This window comes from Stenella coeruleoalba (assembly GCF_951394435.1).
Source record: "Stenella coeruleoalba genome assembly, chromosome: 17".
Classification (NCBI taxonomy): Eukaryota; Metazoa; Chordata; class Mammalia; order Artiodactyla; family Delphinidae; genus Stenella; species Stenella coeruleoalba.
This window is the reverse complement of record NC_137163.1, coordinates 77,533,680-77,551,887: the sequence shown is the minus strand read 5'-3', so window position 1 is coordinate 77,551,887 and position 18,208 is coordinate 77,533,680. Positions and strand designations below refer to the sequence as shown.

The window sequence follows — 18,208 nt, the reverse complement described above, 5'->3', positions numbered from 1 at the left end:
CATTATCTATAAGAACTGGTAAAAAGTATATTCTTTGACTCAGCAATTCCATCTCTGGAACTTACCCAACCGAAATACTCATCAAAGTGGGAAAACATATGTAAAAGAAACTGGAAACACCTCCCATTTCCATTAATAGGACACTGATTAAATAAACCACTTTACACCAACACAGTAGAATATAGCCACTGAAAAGAATACTGAAGATCTAGTACAGGAAAATGAAAACACATTTATTATATATTGTTAAGAATAAACTTATAGAACAGTATTTATAGCCTGACACCACTCTTATTTTTAAATACAGAACAAAATTAGACACCTATTTATATATTTGTCTCTATTTGCTTAGAAAAATCTGAAAGATGTTGGTGACTGTATTTGGCAAATGTGGTGTCTACGCCACTTACGGCTGCAATACATCTGCACAACCTTTTACTTTTGATTTGTCGTTTGTTTAAAGAAAGCGTAAGAACAAACAGTGGTTAAAAACACAAATTCTAAAGCCAGTAGCTTGGATTTGTAGGTCTACCATCTCCCAGCCACTCTTACGTGTCATCCATTTAGATGGCTTCCCCCCACTGTCCACTCCCCCTGCCATGAGTACAAACTGGGATATTTTACTCCAAGCTCACCAAGATGCCACAGTTCCATAACTACATGGAGAACAAGCAACTTTTTCCCACCTGCTAAAAGCCCTGAAATATACTCCACAGTAAAAAAAAATGCTTTACACACACACACACACACACACACACACACACACACACACACAAAACACGTACCCGGAATGCTGCAAGAATGATTCTTGTCACTTTCTCTTTGACCGATTCTTGCAGGATGTCGGACAGAACAGGAATGATGTTGTAGCGTCGCAGGTGTTCACACATCTGAGGACTGAACGCCAGGAGCCATATAGAAAAAATCATCTGATACTGGAGCTGAAAGCCACACTTGTTACTCAGAACTCCCATGATGCTGAAAAGGAACACACGTTGAGAAAACATTTAACACGACAGCACAACAGAGAGAAGAAATAACTGATTGTTCTTTTGCGCTGATGGATCAGTCTCTCTGAATCACGTCCTCTCTTTTCCCCCCGAAGGAACGAGCAAGCCAGACCCCTGCTCACAGAGGGCCAGTCCTGCACGGCGTCACGTAAGCCTCACTCCAGAGTCTCAAGGACACCACCGCCCTCGCTGCAGAGAGCACGGTCCACAGAGGGAACAGTAGGAGGACCCTGACGGACATTCAAGAAGTAAAAGCCTCAGGACATGATGACACAGCGGATGCACATCTCAGTGAAGCCAGACGGTATAATCAAGATTTTCAGTCTGGACTGAAAGATCCAAGAGGATCATTTAGAGCTTTGAAAATATTTAGAAACTCGACAGAGAAAAGAGGAAATGAGTTTGGAAAAAGCCTTTCATGAGTCTGAATTTGACACACAGCCAATCATCAAATTTGGGGTCAGAACCTCAGAAGCTTCTAGTTCAGCCTCCCGTCTTACTGTTAAGGAAACTGGGAAAGCGGTGTGAAAATGACAGGTTACACCAAGGAAAGCGCTAAGGAAATTTCCCTGGGGCACGCCTGCATTCACACAGGGGACAGAAACCATCAAATCAGACGGTTAAACAGCGACCAGAGGGGTTAAAGAGAACTCAAAATCCACAGAATGTGCAACGCGGAGCGAGCGCTAATGTAAACTTAGTCAGTAAGGACATATCAATATTGGTTCATCAGGTGAAACCAAGGCATCACACTAACACCAGCTGCTAGTAACAGGGAAGCCCATGGGAGCGCAGGCACATACGGGCACTCTGTGCTTCCAATTGTTCTGTAAACCTAAAACTGCTCTCAAAAATAAAAGTCTATTAATAAAATTAAATACATTTTAAATCTAATTTTGCGATTTACAGCTACTAACTTAGTGGACGGCTTGTATTTGTGCCGTTTCCCCGTTTCTGTGATTTGCATGCACTTATAAATTCGCTGAATTGCCCTTAATGTTCTCATGCATGATTTCTCCCTTGAACCTGTTCTACTTTTGGTTGGTACGTAAGGCCTGCTTGTATTTAATATTGATGTCAGCATTCAACAGCGGTCAAAGCACAGCATTTCACACTGTCAGCACCCTGGTACCTGGCTTCCTTTGCGCTCTGCCTGTTCCACTTGTTAAGGTCAGCCTGCTACACTCTGGGATGCCGTGGCTTACAATTCATTTTCCGGGTTCCCCATTTCCGCTTTCCCCACTGGCTCAGCGACAGGAGGTACTCGCGGCTGACTCAGGGATGGAGGAAGAAGGGACCTCTCCTGTCGACCTCCTGTTCCTGCCAGCATCACTTCGGCACGCTTCTTCACCCGCCGGCAATGGCTGAATTCATCCTGCACGGGCTGTGGCAGAACGAGCGTCCCTGCACCCTCGAGACACTAGCACCTGCCGTCTGGGTCCCCGACCTCGAGGGTGGGGACCCAGCCCCAGCTGAGCTGTACTGTCCCCTCCAGGCCTGAACTTCACTTCATGCAGCCCCTCCTGCAGCCCGTGAATCCTGGCAAGTCCAACCTCTTACCCTTTGCTCCCTGCTTTAGGGGTAGTAGGATCTCTGACACTTGAGAGTCCCTTTATTTACACGTTTTCAGAAACCCAGTTCACAAGTTTATACCTAGTTTATAGCTAGGGAGAATTTAATTTCTTCACATTAAATTCTCTCTGTTAAAAGGAAAAACTTTTAACGATGAGAGGGGCGAAGGAGAGCTCAAGGCCAATACACTGGTGCTGAGATCCAGACGGAAGGTCTCAAGAGGAGGCGTGCTCGGCGATGCGGACACCGCAGAGAAGCTGAACAGAGTAAAAGTGTGCCCACGACAGACGGGATTCTATTGCAGAGACAAGGTAGTCTTCTATACCCAAATATCAACCACAGAAATGCCCTAATGAAGCAAAATAAGGCCCCTGTTCACTGGAATAAGGCAGGGATTCCCTTAGGGCAAGAACCCAACTCTGAATCCAGTGAGGCAGGAAGAGCGAGCTAAGGGGGACAAAGGACACAAAGGCCCAACAGAAACCCAAACATGGTCATTTAACAAGTATCTGTTGAGGGTCTATGCGGCAGGTACAGTGCAAGGCACAGGAATAAAATGGGCAAAAACAAGACACTGTCCATGTTCCTTGAGAGCCCCGTGCAGGGGGAGGGAGGATTCCCAGAGGCCGTGGCCCTCGAGCTGGGCCTGAAGAACCAGTGGGTGCTAATTACCATGTAGGTCTCTGCTCTCCCTCGCAAACTGCTGAGTTTAGTGTTACTTTTAAAGTCACCGTAAAAGTTACTAAAAGATGCTGTGGCATCCTATGTGCTACCTTTGTTAGGTGTTTCATGCTTTCCAGCTAGGCTGTATATCTCTTAAAGGAAAGGACCACATATGTTTCCTTTACTCCCCATAATACATGGTATAACATCACGCAGAGAGGGCAAAAAAACACAAACTGTCAAATCCAAAATCAGAAAGGAGGTTAAGGTCCATGACGCCAAAATAACTATTTTGTGCTCTGCTTTTTTAATGATGATTTTTCTTTTTAAATCATGCCAACGCAGGGACTAGGGAGACAAACAGCTGGCCACTGGCTGACACGCACACTTCCTGCTGTTCGTCAGACCCATGGGCCCCTCGCACCTCACCATGCGGTATTTTTTTTTTAAACTTACCTTTCATTTATATACTACTTTATACTTTCAAAATACTTCAAATGTCAGGATATAAATGTTCATAAATGGCCGTTGGATTTGGGGAAGCAACTACCCCAGCAAAAGCCCCGTTTTAGCTCCAGTATTTAAAAAATCAGTGCTAATCTTCAGACTTCCTAGTGAAGTCAAAGCACACTCTTGATCTTACACGGGCCCAGAAACATTCAGAAAGAGTGTGTGTCATTCGTGTAACCAAGAAGGAAAGAAAGGAAACTATGCAGAGATAAGAAGGTCCTGGGGTCTTAAACCATCAGTCTCCTCTTCCACTCTCCTCCAACAGGGTATGCTTACAATTTTTTCTCCTCTCAGGATCCCTGCTTGTGATTTGAGGAGCACCAAAAAGGAAAAAAAGAAAACATTCGACCCTAAACAAAAGAAACGGCAGAGTAAAAATAAAAAGTACGTGTTTTCTTTCTTATAAAGTGAAAAAAGGGGCTTCCCTGGTGGCGCAGTGGTTGAGAATCTGCCTGCTAATGCAGGGGACACGGGTTCGAGCCCTGGTCTGGGAGGATCCCACATGCCGTGGAGCAACTAGGCCCGTGAGCCACAACTACTGACCCTGTGCATCTGGAGCCCGTGCTCTGCAACAAGAGAGGCTGCGATAGTGAGAGGCCCGCGCACCACGATGAAGAGTGGCCCCCGCTTGCCGCAACTAGAGAAAGCCCTCGCAAAGAAACGAAGACCCAACACAGCAAAAATAAATTAATTAATTAATGTCAGATGCAGGCTTGTGACATCCTCTGTCACATAGGGGAGGACGTAAGTCAGGCACAGCAGATAAGCAAAGCTTTCACTTTAAAAAAAAAAAGTAAAAAAATTCAATGACTTTTCCAAATTGCCCTACTCTCAGCAAGTTAACATATTCTACCTTTATTAATGCCTGTTCTCAACCTAAAAGTCTCTGTATTAATTTGATTACTACTAACCTTGTTAGTGGGCATTAGCATATCAAAGTGTGTAGGTTGAACATGGAATATTCTAGATTGTACTTATGCCTGCTCTTGTTGCTAAACTGAATAGTTAATACTACTTACCATCCTCCAAAATATTAGTGCCAACAATATTTTGAACAGCAGCATTTCGTTAGCCTCGGTCCACTGGACCAAATTCTAGTATTTAAGTTTATTTTTTGAGCAATTATAACTATTTGTATAAACTGGTGTTTCATGACTTTTATTCTCTCTTATAGGTCTTCCAAAGAACAAAAAAGAAAATCTATTTTTTGTTTAATAGAATAAAATTCAATTTATCTTGCAATTACAATACAGGTCCATGGACCTATTTATAAACCTAAGATACACTATGTGATCTTGGTGAGTTTGTTAACTATAATTTGAAGAATCACACTATTTCATCATCCTAGATCTTATTTCATCATTATTCATCCATTATTCTCAACTATGCTAATAAATATTAAAGACTAAATTATAAGAAAATTGGAGAATGACGGAATCACCTAGGAAGATGATATAATAGTGAAAGAAATAATTAACCTTTCTTATTGTATTGCCCAAAATATTGCATCACTTTTAAGAAAGTAAAAAGACTGGAAACACCATCTGTGCAGTCCACCTTTAAGTGTCTGTGCGGAAAAGAGTTAACGTCATGGTCCGGAGACAGCTATCCTCAGAAAGGGCTGCCTGCAAAGCTGGCCCTTGGCTGACTTGAGGGAATTTGACTGGTAATCCGTTCCCTACACGGAAACCAAAGTTCTCCGAAATGACAGGGAAAACTAAACTGTGTGCACAAACAGGATGCTTGTGCTTGTGGTGAGCGCCTGCTCTCCTGCTGGAGCCTGGAACGTTCCATATGAGGTAGAGGGAGCCGACGTGACACACCTCCAGGGAAACCGGGGGCCCTGAGTCGCTAGAGAGTCTCCTGCACAGGAACCTCACACAAGACATTTTTTTTAACAAACCTTCTTTTAGATGATTAAATGTATTCATTTCTTTGAAATTGTCAAGGAGAGATGCTTTTAAATGTTACTCCACAGTCAAAATAAAGGGCGCTCACCAGTTCACCCCGTCTGCTTCCACCCAGGCAAAGCGGTACTCGTTGACTCGGAGCATCAGCTGCAGACACCCGGCCACACACTGCACGTACTGAGAGCTCTGTGCAGGGAGAAGCACAGTGTTTAAAACTGGAAAGCACTTCAAGTCACAAGGTCATGCAGATACCAAATTCTGGAGTGGTTTTTACTAGAGTTTATCATCTGAAAAGTCTAGAAGTCTCAAATATTTCTTCAAAAGTCAATCTTTGTTGCTCTTCTCTCGTCCTCCTAGAAATGAAGCCGACTTCTTTTGCCAAATTAAGCCTACACGGCTCAAGCCCACTGAACACATCCAGTCAGGGAAATAAAGGAACAAAGTAATTATGCCTTTGATACGGTTTGATAAACAGCTTATTATCTTGCAATGTTTCACTTAGCCCTGAATAGAAGCACGATACAGAGAATACTGCTCTTCATAATTACACAAGTATCAAAGAACAACAATAAAATGAAAGAGATAGAAGCGTATGCTTTGAGACAGACCCATATCTGAGTGATCGTGAGCAAGTTTCCGAACCTTGTCAATGCTCAATTTCTTCATCCTTACTGAGGATCATGCCCCCAAGCACCCTGAAAGGGTCCTCTTAGGATTAAGTAAAGTAATTCATTTAGCACAGAGCTAGACATGTCACAGAAACTCAATAAATAAGAACTTAAAAAATAAAACTATACAGCACATAAGAAGTCTACTTAAACACTTGAAAAAGACTGATTTTTTTTTAAACTATCAGTTCAACAGGCACTATGTTAGAGAAATTGAGGTTAAATCTGAAGCTTGAAATAAAGAGAACAAACATCCCCAAGAAGCTGCTCGCTCCTCCATGTTAGGAAAGCTGGTAGTGACACCTGGCCTGGGCGCCTCCCTGAATACCTACCATGAGCCTTACATCTGTAAGAAATGGAAGGACAAGCAAGAAGCTGCTCGCTCCTCCATGTTAGGAAAGCTGGTAGTGACACCTGGCTTGGGCGCCTCCCGGAATACCTACCATGAGCCCTACATCTATAAGAAATGGAGGGACAGTCTTAAAGAACATGCTAACAAAAAGAACGGAGAGGATCGTGGATGTCATATAAATTCACAAAACCTAATATACGTGATGCCACTTCAGTTCCATGTTTTAACTTAAACTAAGTTTGCTAAAACCTAACACTTCAAAGAATTCCAGGCACTCAAATACAAAAACACTATGATATATTTGGAAGAATAATCAAAGTTATCATGAAAAGGTTATCTTAGGTTTTACCAAGAAAGGAGTGAACACAGTTGCCCAAAAGCACACTATATCCAGTAACTTAATTTGCCTGAAAACTCAAAACATTCGCAGAAATTAATGACAAAAAAAAAAGTGAATTTTCAGCTCGAAAACCATCTTCCATAATGGGAAAAATATATATATGTATTTTTCCAATTAGGTCAGCAGCTAACTAACCCTTTGTGCAAAGAATTGCATCTTCCTTGTTTAGAGAGACAGCCTAAGCACGGTTTCTACAATAATGAATGAAAGGCAGCCTAGGGCACTCTCTCCTCTTCCACTTATCATCGATTTCCTCTCAACTCGAGAATTTCTTGGTTCACTGTTAAGTATTTTTCTTGTCTGTGTCCACTTACCCTACTATGTTGAAATACATGACACATTTAAAAAATGGATTCTTCGTTGCTAGTTACAGCTTCAGGACTCACATATAAATGAGCATATAAAAGATGCTGCCTCAGCACTGTTTACAACAGCCAGGACATGGGAGCAACCTAAGTGTCCGTCGACAGACGAATGGATAAAGAAGGTGTGGCACATATATACAACAGAATATTACTCAGCCATAAAAAGAAATGAAATTGAGTTATTTGTAGTGATGGACCTGGAGTCTGTCATACAGAGTGAAGTAAGTCAGAAAGAGAAAAACAAATACTGAATGCTAACACATATATATATGGAATCTTAAAAAAAAAAAAAGGTTCTCAAGAACCTAGGGGCAGGACAGGAATAAAGATGCAGACATAGAGAAGAGGGGGAAGGGTAAGCTGGGACGAAGTGAGAGAGTGGCATGGACATATATACACTACCAAATGTAAAATAGATAGCTAGTGGGAAGCAGCCGCATAGCACAGGGAGATCAGCTCGGTGCTTTGTGACCACCTAGAGGGGTGGGATACGGAGGGTGGGAGGGAGATGCAAGAGGGAGGAGATATGAGGATAGATGTATACATATAGCTGATTCACTTTGTTATAAAGCAGAAACTAACACACCATTGCAAAGCAATTATACTCCAATAAAGATCTATTAAAAAATTTTAAAAAGATGCTGCTTCTAATGGTACTGATGAACCTAGCTGCAGGGCAGGAATAAAGAGGTAGACACAGAAAATGGACTTGAGGACTTGGGGTGGGAGGGGGAAGCTGGGGCAAAGTGAGAGGAGCATCGCCATATACACACTACCGAATGTAAAATCGATGGCTAGTGGGAAGCAGCTGCATAGCACAGGGAGATCAGCTGGTGCTTTGTGACCACCTAGAGGGGTGGGATAGGGAGGGTGGGAGGGAGGCTCCAGAGGGAGGGGATATGCGGACATGTGTGTGCATATGGCCGATTCGCTTTGTTGTGCAACAGAAACTAACACGGGATTGTGAAGCAATTGTACTCCAATAAAGATCTATTAAAAAATTTTTAAAAAGATGCTGCTTCTAAAACTTCACTCTCTCCTGTGATGCACCATGAGGCAGTCCAATTCCAGTCCAGAGATTATTTTCAAAGTACACAGTGAAGGCAACACTGATAAATGACTGAGGTACTGCCTTCAATCAAAGTAAATTGTATCACTGCCTTACCTTTCTCTCACATTGTCCTGTTAGTCTCATGTACAAAGTCATTCAATGGTTTTTTTAGAAGAAAATAATCAGCCTTCAATCAACCCAGCGAGCCACCGACTCTTCCCCCACACAGAGGTCATTCAAACACTGCTGGAGAAGACTGCACAGCCACGCAGAGCCATCAGGAAGCTCTGCTCTCGCCGCCACCCCCAGAGCCACGCTCACACCTTCACCTCTACCCTCCTGTCCCGCTCTCTTCCCTCACCTCAGCACTGAGAGAAAAAACAGAGACCATCAGCTAGCGAGTCACTGAGCTGCCAACATCGCGCCCCCAACTGAACTTCCCTGACGGCCCTTCTCACCTCCCTCTCGCCGAGCAGAGGCAGACAGCTCTTCCTGTCCAGGACCCACGGCCCCAGCAAGGCCTGTGTCCCACTCCTCCCACACAGCATCGCATCAGTCCGACCCCTCCCTGTAGCTCCGATCTGTTTGACAGGTTTCCTCTCCTCAGCCCCTAAATATACTCAATTTTTCCCGTCTTAAAATTATGCCTAAACCTTGTACCAATCTCAGCAACTTTCTTCCTCCCAACGCATGAAGTTTTCTTGACAGAATTATCACCAGGTTCTTACCTCTCTGATACCTTATCACTCCACCAACATGGCAAATGCCAGGACCAGCAGTGACCTTAAAGTGCCAGGTCCAACAGTTACTCTCCCCCAGAGAACCAGACCTCTACCTCCAGCTGCTTCCGGGAAAGCTCTCGCCCCTCCTTTCTCCAGCTGAACTGACTCACAGCTCCAATGTTAACTCCACCACCATGAAAGAAAGGCAGTAATGCAGCCTAACAGTTACGAACAAAGGCTCTGGAACCAGCCTGCCAGGCTCAGCCACTTCCAAGCCCTGTGCCCCTGAATGAGCCTCCCACCTATAAAATGGGGATAACAGGGCACATCCCATGGGGTGTGGGGATAATCTCATTAGCTAATATATGACAGACTGGGCTGAGAACCAGCTACAATGTGTACTCTCAAACACACAAACCTCCCTGGTAGAGAAAAACTAACTTTACTTCTCAACACATTAAGAGAACATCATTAGATCCATTTTCTAATATTGCTGAAAATGCAAATTCTCCTATATTATGGTGGAATAATCACATAAGGAAAACAGCAACTGACAGAATTCACCTTCCTGGTGAAGAGGGTCTCCCAGATCCATATTCTGCAGAATTACAAAGTAATTCAAGAAGTGAGGAATTACAAAGCAAGTAGGCAACAAAAGATAAACTTAAAAACTGCAGCCACATTGTACCAAAGTAAAACTCACGCTATAACAATGTTTACAGACCAATTTTCAATATCTATCTCCATAATGCTGGGATTTAAGTACAAACTAAATGAGAAAAAGATAATATTCCTCTAAATTTTGGAATCAAGGGTGCTTAAAAAAAAAAAGACGTCTGCAGTGCAGAGAAGAGCACCTGTCTCAGATGCAGTGGAAACACACGTGTGTCCAGTGGTATCAGTGAAGCACAAAGCTGAGTTTGCAGAACACACCATCGACCAAAATAAACCCCAGAAGCCAGTTTTACATGAAATCCTCCAGGACTGGTGATTAACCAATCCCAAAAGTATTCAATGTGTCATGACTATTAAATGAATCTTTTCTTATAGAACTAAAAAGTGAGTGTGCACATCTTATGTGTGGAACAACTGGAACTCTCCTACTTTGTTGGTGACGTGTAAACTGGTTTAGAAAAGTGACTGGACTGCTGGACCTAAATTCACATGTAACCTGTACCCCAGCAACTCCATTCTAGAAGTGCTCCAGGCGTAAGTGGTTACATCTACCAAAGGCCATGTACAAGGATGTTCATAGCAAGATATTCACAACAGCCAAGAACCAGAACTAACTCAAATGTCCATCAATAAGAGCATGGATAATATACATTTAATATATTACTACACGGCAATAAAGAGATGAACTACTGCCAGGTGCAACGTGAGTGACTCTCACTGACACAATACTGCACAAGAATTCGGATACACAAGAGTTCACACTGTGTATGATTCCACTTTTATGGAGTTCAAGGTCAGGCAAAACTAATGCATAATAACGAAAACCTTTGTGGGAGCCGAGGCTTAGGAAAGTATTGAGTAGGACACATGATGTACAAATGCATTCAGCTGAACATTTAAAAATCTGTCTATTTTACTCTATGTAAGCTGTAGGGGAACAAAATTTGCCATTTTAAATGGGTCCCTTTGGCACGAGGATTCTTTTAGGGTGGTTATTTTTTTTAAAGCAGAGGATTCAAGAAGTCTGTCTTTGTACCTGCCCCTTAACTGCCTAAAGAACTCAGACAAAGGCCCTGGTCCAGGAAGGGCACTGTCACCGGAGATCTACAAAGAACACGGTCGGCGCTGGGGGGAGCTGCACAGGGCCAGGAGACCAGAGTCCTCTGTGTGTCCCACTGTCCCTGGGGGCCCAGCAAGCATCTGTCACCAAACATCTGCTTTCCCACCTCCGTGTGAACTGCCTTCTCCCCGCTGAAGTCCCCCCCCCCCGCACCCCCTTCTCCTCTCAGGCGCCACATCTGCGGCCTCATATTACGGGGCCCCTGTACATACATAATTACATCTGGTTTTCTCCTGTTAATCTGTCTCACGTCAATTTAATTCTTTGGCCAGACAGAAGAACCCAGAAGGAGCAGAGCATAATTTTTTCCTCCCCAACGAAGTTGTGACATAAAAATAAGTGACCAAAGAAAGGAAGGGAGGCAAAGAGGGAGAGAGATTTTGTCAGTCAGAAGTTCTGCCAATTTACCTTTGGCAAATCACTTTAAACTCTTCAAAATTGTTGTCTCATCAATAAAGGAAAGCAATACCAGCCCAATTTTTAAAAAACAGCCTTAAATTAAAAAACAAAACAAAAACAAAAACCTCTGCTACTCAAATCTGAACTCACATCAGTTAAACACAAAATAACTGTAAGGTACATTATCATCATTATTATTCTTGTCGTTATTATTACTTCATATTCAGGAACTAAAACAAATATAGTGCAAGAATTCTCTTGAAGTTGGCTTATTAAGAGAGACCCTCTAGTCAATACTCATAAAATACCTATATTAAGTTAATACCTAAATTAACTTAAGATAATTTCATCTTAGACTTAAGTCTTAACCAAGAAAGTAATTTCACTGTTAATTTACAAATTTATAAATCTCCTTCAAGTACTACTTTCAATCTAATTTTCTTAGGCGTATAATTTAATTACATGACTACTGGGATTCTTTATCGTAGGAAAAATTATTGCAGACTTAAGAAATATGATTTACTTTATAAATCACTGCTTTGTATGCAACTTCCAAGAACACATCCAATGTACAATATTAGGTTACCTTATTATTGTTATTGATGCTATAGTTTGAAAATGATATGTAAAAGAAAGTCTGGTACTGAAATACTTTACCATTTAATTTTCCTTTGCATTGCCAGAATATACGCAATCCTTCCAAATATCTGATCAGAAAGGCAAAACTGACAGGTTCTCATCTGTTCTTTTCTTAACATTTATTCTTCGCATATATTTTAATGATCCACAATGTTTAAAACGTACTAATCTTGTGATAAGAGGATACAATGAAGGTCACCCAAACATTGCTGCAGGTGAAGAGCAAACGCTCTGGAAACCAGCACCAAGACACGTAATTGACTGTGAACGTCTCTGGGTCCTCACAGACTTTACAAATCACAGGCTAGAGGGGACCAGAGTTAAACAAGAGGCCTGCACTCTGCGAACTCCTGACGCAGCCCCTCATGTCTGCTACTCAGGTAGCACTTTTGATACACTTATGGACAAACAGTGAAGAACCAAATCGTTAAAGTCCTCCAACTCTTCTGAAAGACTGAAAAGTCTTAAATTAAAAACAGAGCCTTAAAAAAGTCAAAGCAGTAACACTACCTTCACATTAACAAGGATATTATTAGAACTGTCAGAGAAAACAATTTAAGGAATGTGGCCAAAAGCCAAAAAAGCTAAGCTTTTTTTTTTCCCCTTTCATTCAAAATGCTGTTATTACATGCTAAAACATGGATGAATCCTGAAAACATACGCTAAGTGAGAGAAGCCGGTCACGGATGACCACACATTACGTGACTTGTGTACAGAGAGTGGCCAGAAGAGGTGAATGCAGAGACGGAAAGTAAGTGAGGGGTTGCCAGAGTGTAGGCGAGGGGGTTAGGAACGGGGGTGACTGTTTCGGTGGACACGGTTTCTTTCTGGGGTGTGGAAAGCGCTACAAAATCAGATGGTGGCAATGGTTGCCCAACTCTGTAAATATACTAAAACCAATAGCAAATGGAAAGCTTTTATGGTATGAGAAACAGATTTCAATAAAGCTGTAAACAAACAAACCAAAAAGCCTACAAAAAACTGCAAGTTAACTTGCTCGCTCACACGTGCCAGGTTTCCATGTGGTCAAGAGCCACGTGGGGCTACCAGGGTGGACACCGCAGATATAAAGAACGCTGCCATCACCGCGGAGAGTTCTACTGGACAGAACTGGTCCAGAACATTAAAAGGCAAGATAAAATGAGCAATATGGAGAACCTGGCAACTTACATTACTTACTACCAACGAAACCATGTCCATCCAGCAATAAGTGCGGCCGGACCTGGTCTACAACAGAGAACAGGACGCGCGAGCGGAGAGTCACCACGGTCCCCTGCACACAGGTATGAAAGAGGCTGGAGAGAGGGAAAAGAATGCCCAGATTCTCCTGACTCCTCCAAAGGCTGGGAGAGATCACGGTGTTCCTCTTTTTGTCAGGGCAGCGGCCCAGCAATCAACATCTAAGCCTGGGCGACGTCCTCGGAAAAGTAGAAGATTGATAATTCCCGCGCAAGAGCCAACAAAGAACTGAACGACGGCTGCAGGTAAGTTAGGGTAAGTACATGTCATGTGATGGAGTTTATTATTTTTACATTTAGGTAAAAACAACACAAATCCTTTTCAGAAGATTTCATTTATATAATGTCATTTAAATAAAAACGTCTGTAATGATCCACTCATAACTTATGATGATGCTTCTGTGCCATTTTAAAAGTCAAGACTGTTGCATCCTGCTAATTTCTCATTTTGCTGTGTGAAGCTCTGTTCTGTTTGTTTTATACTGACATCAAGTGGCAGCAGCACAGAATGCAGTTTACCAAACCTTTTCTATGCTGTCTGAAAACCTAAAGGGATTTTAAGATAGAACGTCAATATTCTTTACAAGTCTGAGTAGGTGAGGCAACCTGGAGAATGCCTAAAGCTCCCAGTCCAGTCCAGGTGCCTCAGAATCCTCTCGGTAAGGAATGCGTCTCCTTGGGGGTTCTGCCACCATGAGCGGATGACCTTGGGCAAGCCGGTGTGCCTTTCCACCCCACTGCTCATCCCTAAAACGTGGCTTACGGTAAGACCAATGTCAAAGACGGGGTGTGAATATTCAAGGAGATGTAAATGCAAAACGACTAAAACACTGCCAGGCACACAGGAAGAGCTCCATACATACCAGCTACCAATTCTGATCCCCCTACTGAAATACAAGTATCAAAGGAAGCGCTATCACCTCTCTGTCAACTTCTTTAAGTCTCTGCCTTCCAAGCTGCCAGCCTTCTGAGAAGGTAGGAACCTCCAGCAAGGGACAGGGAGGATGTTCAGGTGTGAAGCACTGAAGGGAAGAGAGGGGACATCAAAGGCCAGCTTTTCTTCACTCACAATCACCCCTGATGCTAATACCGTTTGGGATGTACGTGTCTGAGTCGACCAGATAAACCACTTTGACTAACCACTGCCAATTCAATAGATCAGCGCTGTTTTTCCCACACGCCGGACAGAAAAGAGCAAAAGAAGAATGTCACGTCACCAGAGCTCACATCTCACTGCGTGAGCTCTACTAACCTCCAAACACTTTAATAACCACTTAAGTTTATTCCGAAAACACCTTTTAAAATTTTTACAAATAAGTCTAATTAGACAATTTTTCAAATCAAACAATTTTTCAAAATTTCAAACCGGTGGAAAGAAACTCAAGTCATATAAAATAAGGACTCCCAATTTAAACATCTGCTTATGGCTGAATATCTAGACTTCGAACCTACCACCTCCTTCCCCCACCCTGACCCCAAGACTGCTCACTTAGTTCTATACCCTGTTCTGATTTCAGAAGACGCGTGGCCATTTTCCGGCTTGACACACTCACTGTTTGTCAAGTCCCTCGACCCGTGCCCCAACAGAAGCCCCACTCCTGGCTTTGAGATGGACTGTGTCACCCTCTCTAGTCTACGAGCACACACACAGGGGTGTGGCCTGCGGGTTATGGACACGGACCCTGCGTGGCCCCCACACAGCTTCGCTGAGGTCTAGCACAGGCCGGTGGGAGACACCATCCTCGGAAGGTGCTTTCCGGTTTCCCAGAGATATTTTTCCAGCAAAGGAAGCTGAATACGCCTCACCTACCTTTTTAACTCTTCCCCCACCTCGCTCTCAGCTGGCGCTAACCACGCCAACCCATACTTGTCCAAATCTATTGGCAATTCTTGAACTAGTCTGAAGACAGCAAAGTTAAACCACTCCCAACCGGGCGGGATGACCCTAACCAGGAAAGGAACTGGGGGGACATGATTAGTTTTAACCTTTAACCTTTTGGCTCTACATAAATGTGGGGCAGGATTGGCCTGAAAAAGGGGGAGGGAGAGTCTGGCCACCACGTAGGCCCCCATTAAGCCCTGAGCAACTCAGGCAAGTAGTGGGTTTTCGTACCAGTGGGGAACGGAACTGTTTTCAGCTGCCTGGCGCAGGGTCCGTGGATCTGTCAGATGTTAGCGCCTGTGAGACAGCTGAAGTGTTAAGAGAGGAGCTCTGGTTACTCACTCGACTTGTGCATCTGAGTCCAGACTTGCTCTGATTCTCAGGCCTGAGATAAAGCCGCCTGAAGAGAAGAGCAACAGGAAGAGGAAGCCCCACATCCACCGACAGCAGGAAGCAACCGCACGGCCCAGAAAGGCCTACACGCAGCTTTCACACCACCATTAACCCAACCAAATCCGCGGATTTACATCCGGGGGACTAGGGAACATCTTCAAGACGTTAAAGGTCTGGGACTCAAAACAACTTAAATTCAGGGTGTTAGGAGGCCAGTGAACGAACAAGGAATGTACTTACATCGCTTGAAGAGACTGTTCCTGTTTCAACAGCGACACCGCTACCACGCAGTTTCTATTACGAAATAAATAACTTATTACTTAGTTTTGTTTTTAATTTTATCCTACTTCATCAGCTTATGAAAGAGAGCTAAGCAAATTTTATCACTGTTTTCCTAATCCTACTGAATGGAGTATCATCAACTAATAAAAAACGTGGGGATGATACGAAATATTCTAAACGTCGTTACACTCTTCCGGATAATATCTTAATCAATAAATTATTTTAAAAGGAACAATAATAAACTGAATACTAAGTTCCAATTACATTTCATAAGTGAAGCGAGTGCAAATTTCCAAGTCTCAGGATTTACTTCCTGAGTCATTTTTCCAATGAGACAACTGTGTTAAGCTGAACTATCTACACTATATTCTGTGGCAAAGCTTTCAAAACAGGTGCCTGATGATGGGAAGATACTACATGGAACTTAAAAAATTAGGTTATCCACGGCAATGCTAACACATTATAATGATAATCAGAACCTCACCTGTTACACAGAAATGACCAAAGAAAATTTAAGGTAGAAAGTCAGAAGCTGAATAGGCAAGAGAAAAGTGATAATGAATTTCTGAAAGGAAATTTTTATTTTGTTTTATTCAATAACTTATCTACTAAGTGCCAGGCATGAGCCCCTATAACCCAAGTATAACAGTTAAACTATTGGGAAAAAGTCTCCTAAATGTCTCTATAAAGTCAAAGAACAAAATATCCAAATTGGCACCTAATTCAGACTTTTGAAAGTCTACTTCTATCAGAATCATGAAAATGTGGTCCTTTTTATGAGGGAGAAAACGCTTACGATAGAGAAAAAGAGACCTTGCAGATACAGTGCTATCACGTGGCGTTTAAGCAAAGTAGAAAATAAAAGCCCGAACAAGCCTCTGCTTCATGCCTGTCACTACACCCTGATCAAAGGCTGTGGACAAGTGTCTGCCCACAGCAAGGGTGGTAGCCAGCCAGAGCCCAGCGGAAGCAGTGACCAGACTCTGAGGCACGGCTGGACGGGCCTGAAGCCTCTCCCTGGGGCAGGACGTGCAAAGCAGCAACGCCAGACAGTAACTGAACAAGGCCAAAGACTCGGCGATAAAAAGAGCAAGCGCGCTGGAAAGATACAGAAAGGTCTTTAAGAGCGTCTGTCTCACACCAATTCTAATGAAAAGTGTTCCAGACACTGAAATCTCTGCTTCCACTAGTGACCGGAGAAATATCCCCCCAACTGCTGGACATGGTTACAACCACAGCTAATCATTCTAAAACTAACCAATTATCTGTGAGGCAGAGCATAAATGTTACTCGTACGGGGAAAAGTCTAAGATGAAACAACCCAAAATGTTAGCGGCACACTGCAGCGTGCATTCTTTGCTACCAGATCTCATTTTATGAGTCCAGACAGCATAAAGCCTTATTACCACCAGACCATGCCTAACACTAAAGCAGAATGAAGTTTCTTCAAAGGGAGAACTAATCTCATAAGAGGAAAAAAGAAAGGGGGGGGCGGGTTACCTCTTTAACTAAGCGCTCTGATCCCAAATGATACACATGTAGAAATAAATACATCTCATCTTCACATAGTATTTTTCATGTTCTAAGTATCTTCTTTTTGAAATATCTCACAAACTCAGTAAAATCTGCAAAACTTGCGACTCTTGTAAAAGTACTTTTAAAAACTAAGCCCAAAAGAGTGTTAAAGTATATGCTGATGACAGAAAAAATAACTGATTTTGTTCAAGACACTTCAAAATCTCCCTATCCAAACAGAAAAGGTTAGTAGGCTCCCCCCGCAAAAAGGCAGGCAACGATAAGACAAAAAATAAATCGAAGCAAAATGTCATGGTGTCTCTCTCATACTTCAAATTAAAATCTACTAAAATCATAAAGTCACCAGCAACCTAAATTACAACTTTCCAAACCTTCACTTCAAATAGGCCCTTACTTGTCATCTAGCCCTGAGGCCACCAGGCCTCCCAGCACAGCTTCTCCTGGCCCATCCTCCATGTCCCGCCCACACCAAAGCTCGCCCCCTCCTGCCTTTCCTTCCGGATACGGATACGCCGCCCTCCCCACCCAGGTTAGCTCGCTCCTCTCCGCGGCTCGCTCCCTCCAAGCACCCTCACCACCTCTCACTTGGTCACCGGACACCTAAAGGAAAAGCAACCCTCCACTGAGCTGTCAGGAGTGTCCGGCCATCCGCCCTGCGCTGGGGAACCGAGAAGACAAAAGGGAAAACTCGTCATCTGCCAGCCATCACCCCGAAAGCTGTCCTCCTCCACGAAGAAACGGGCTCGAGGGCCCTGACAGCAGTGAGACCACAGCAAGCAGTCTTCGTGTTTCCCTTTGGACTTAAATGCAACCCCACAAGG

At 43.3% G+C, this 18,208-nt stretch overlaps 1 protein-coding gene across 7 annotated transcripts in view; it reads right to left on the bottom strand.

Annotated features, from left to right (window-relative positions):
- ATP6V1H (ATPase H+ transporting V1 subunit H) overlaps window positions 1–18,208 on the bottom strand; it is a gene marked incomplete at its 5' end in the record, with an annotated part of 123,765 nt that overhangs the window by 54,638 nt on the left and 50,919 nt on the right. For 6 of the 7 annotated variants that reach the window (XM_079901348.1, XM_079901347.1, XM_079901350.1 and 3 more), the window contains 3 exons: window positions 786–978; window positions 5,754–5,851; window positions 15,810–15,863. In XM_079901348.1, the coding sequence (XP_079757474.1) occupies window positions 786–978; window positions 5,754–5,851; window positions 15,810–15,863 (345 nt within the window). The remainder of the gene's footprint in view (window positions 1–785; window positions 979–5,753; window positions 5,852–15,809; window positions 15,864–18,208) is intronic. The other variant, XM_079901349.1, reaches the window with a different exon arrangement.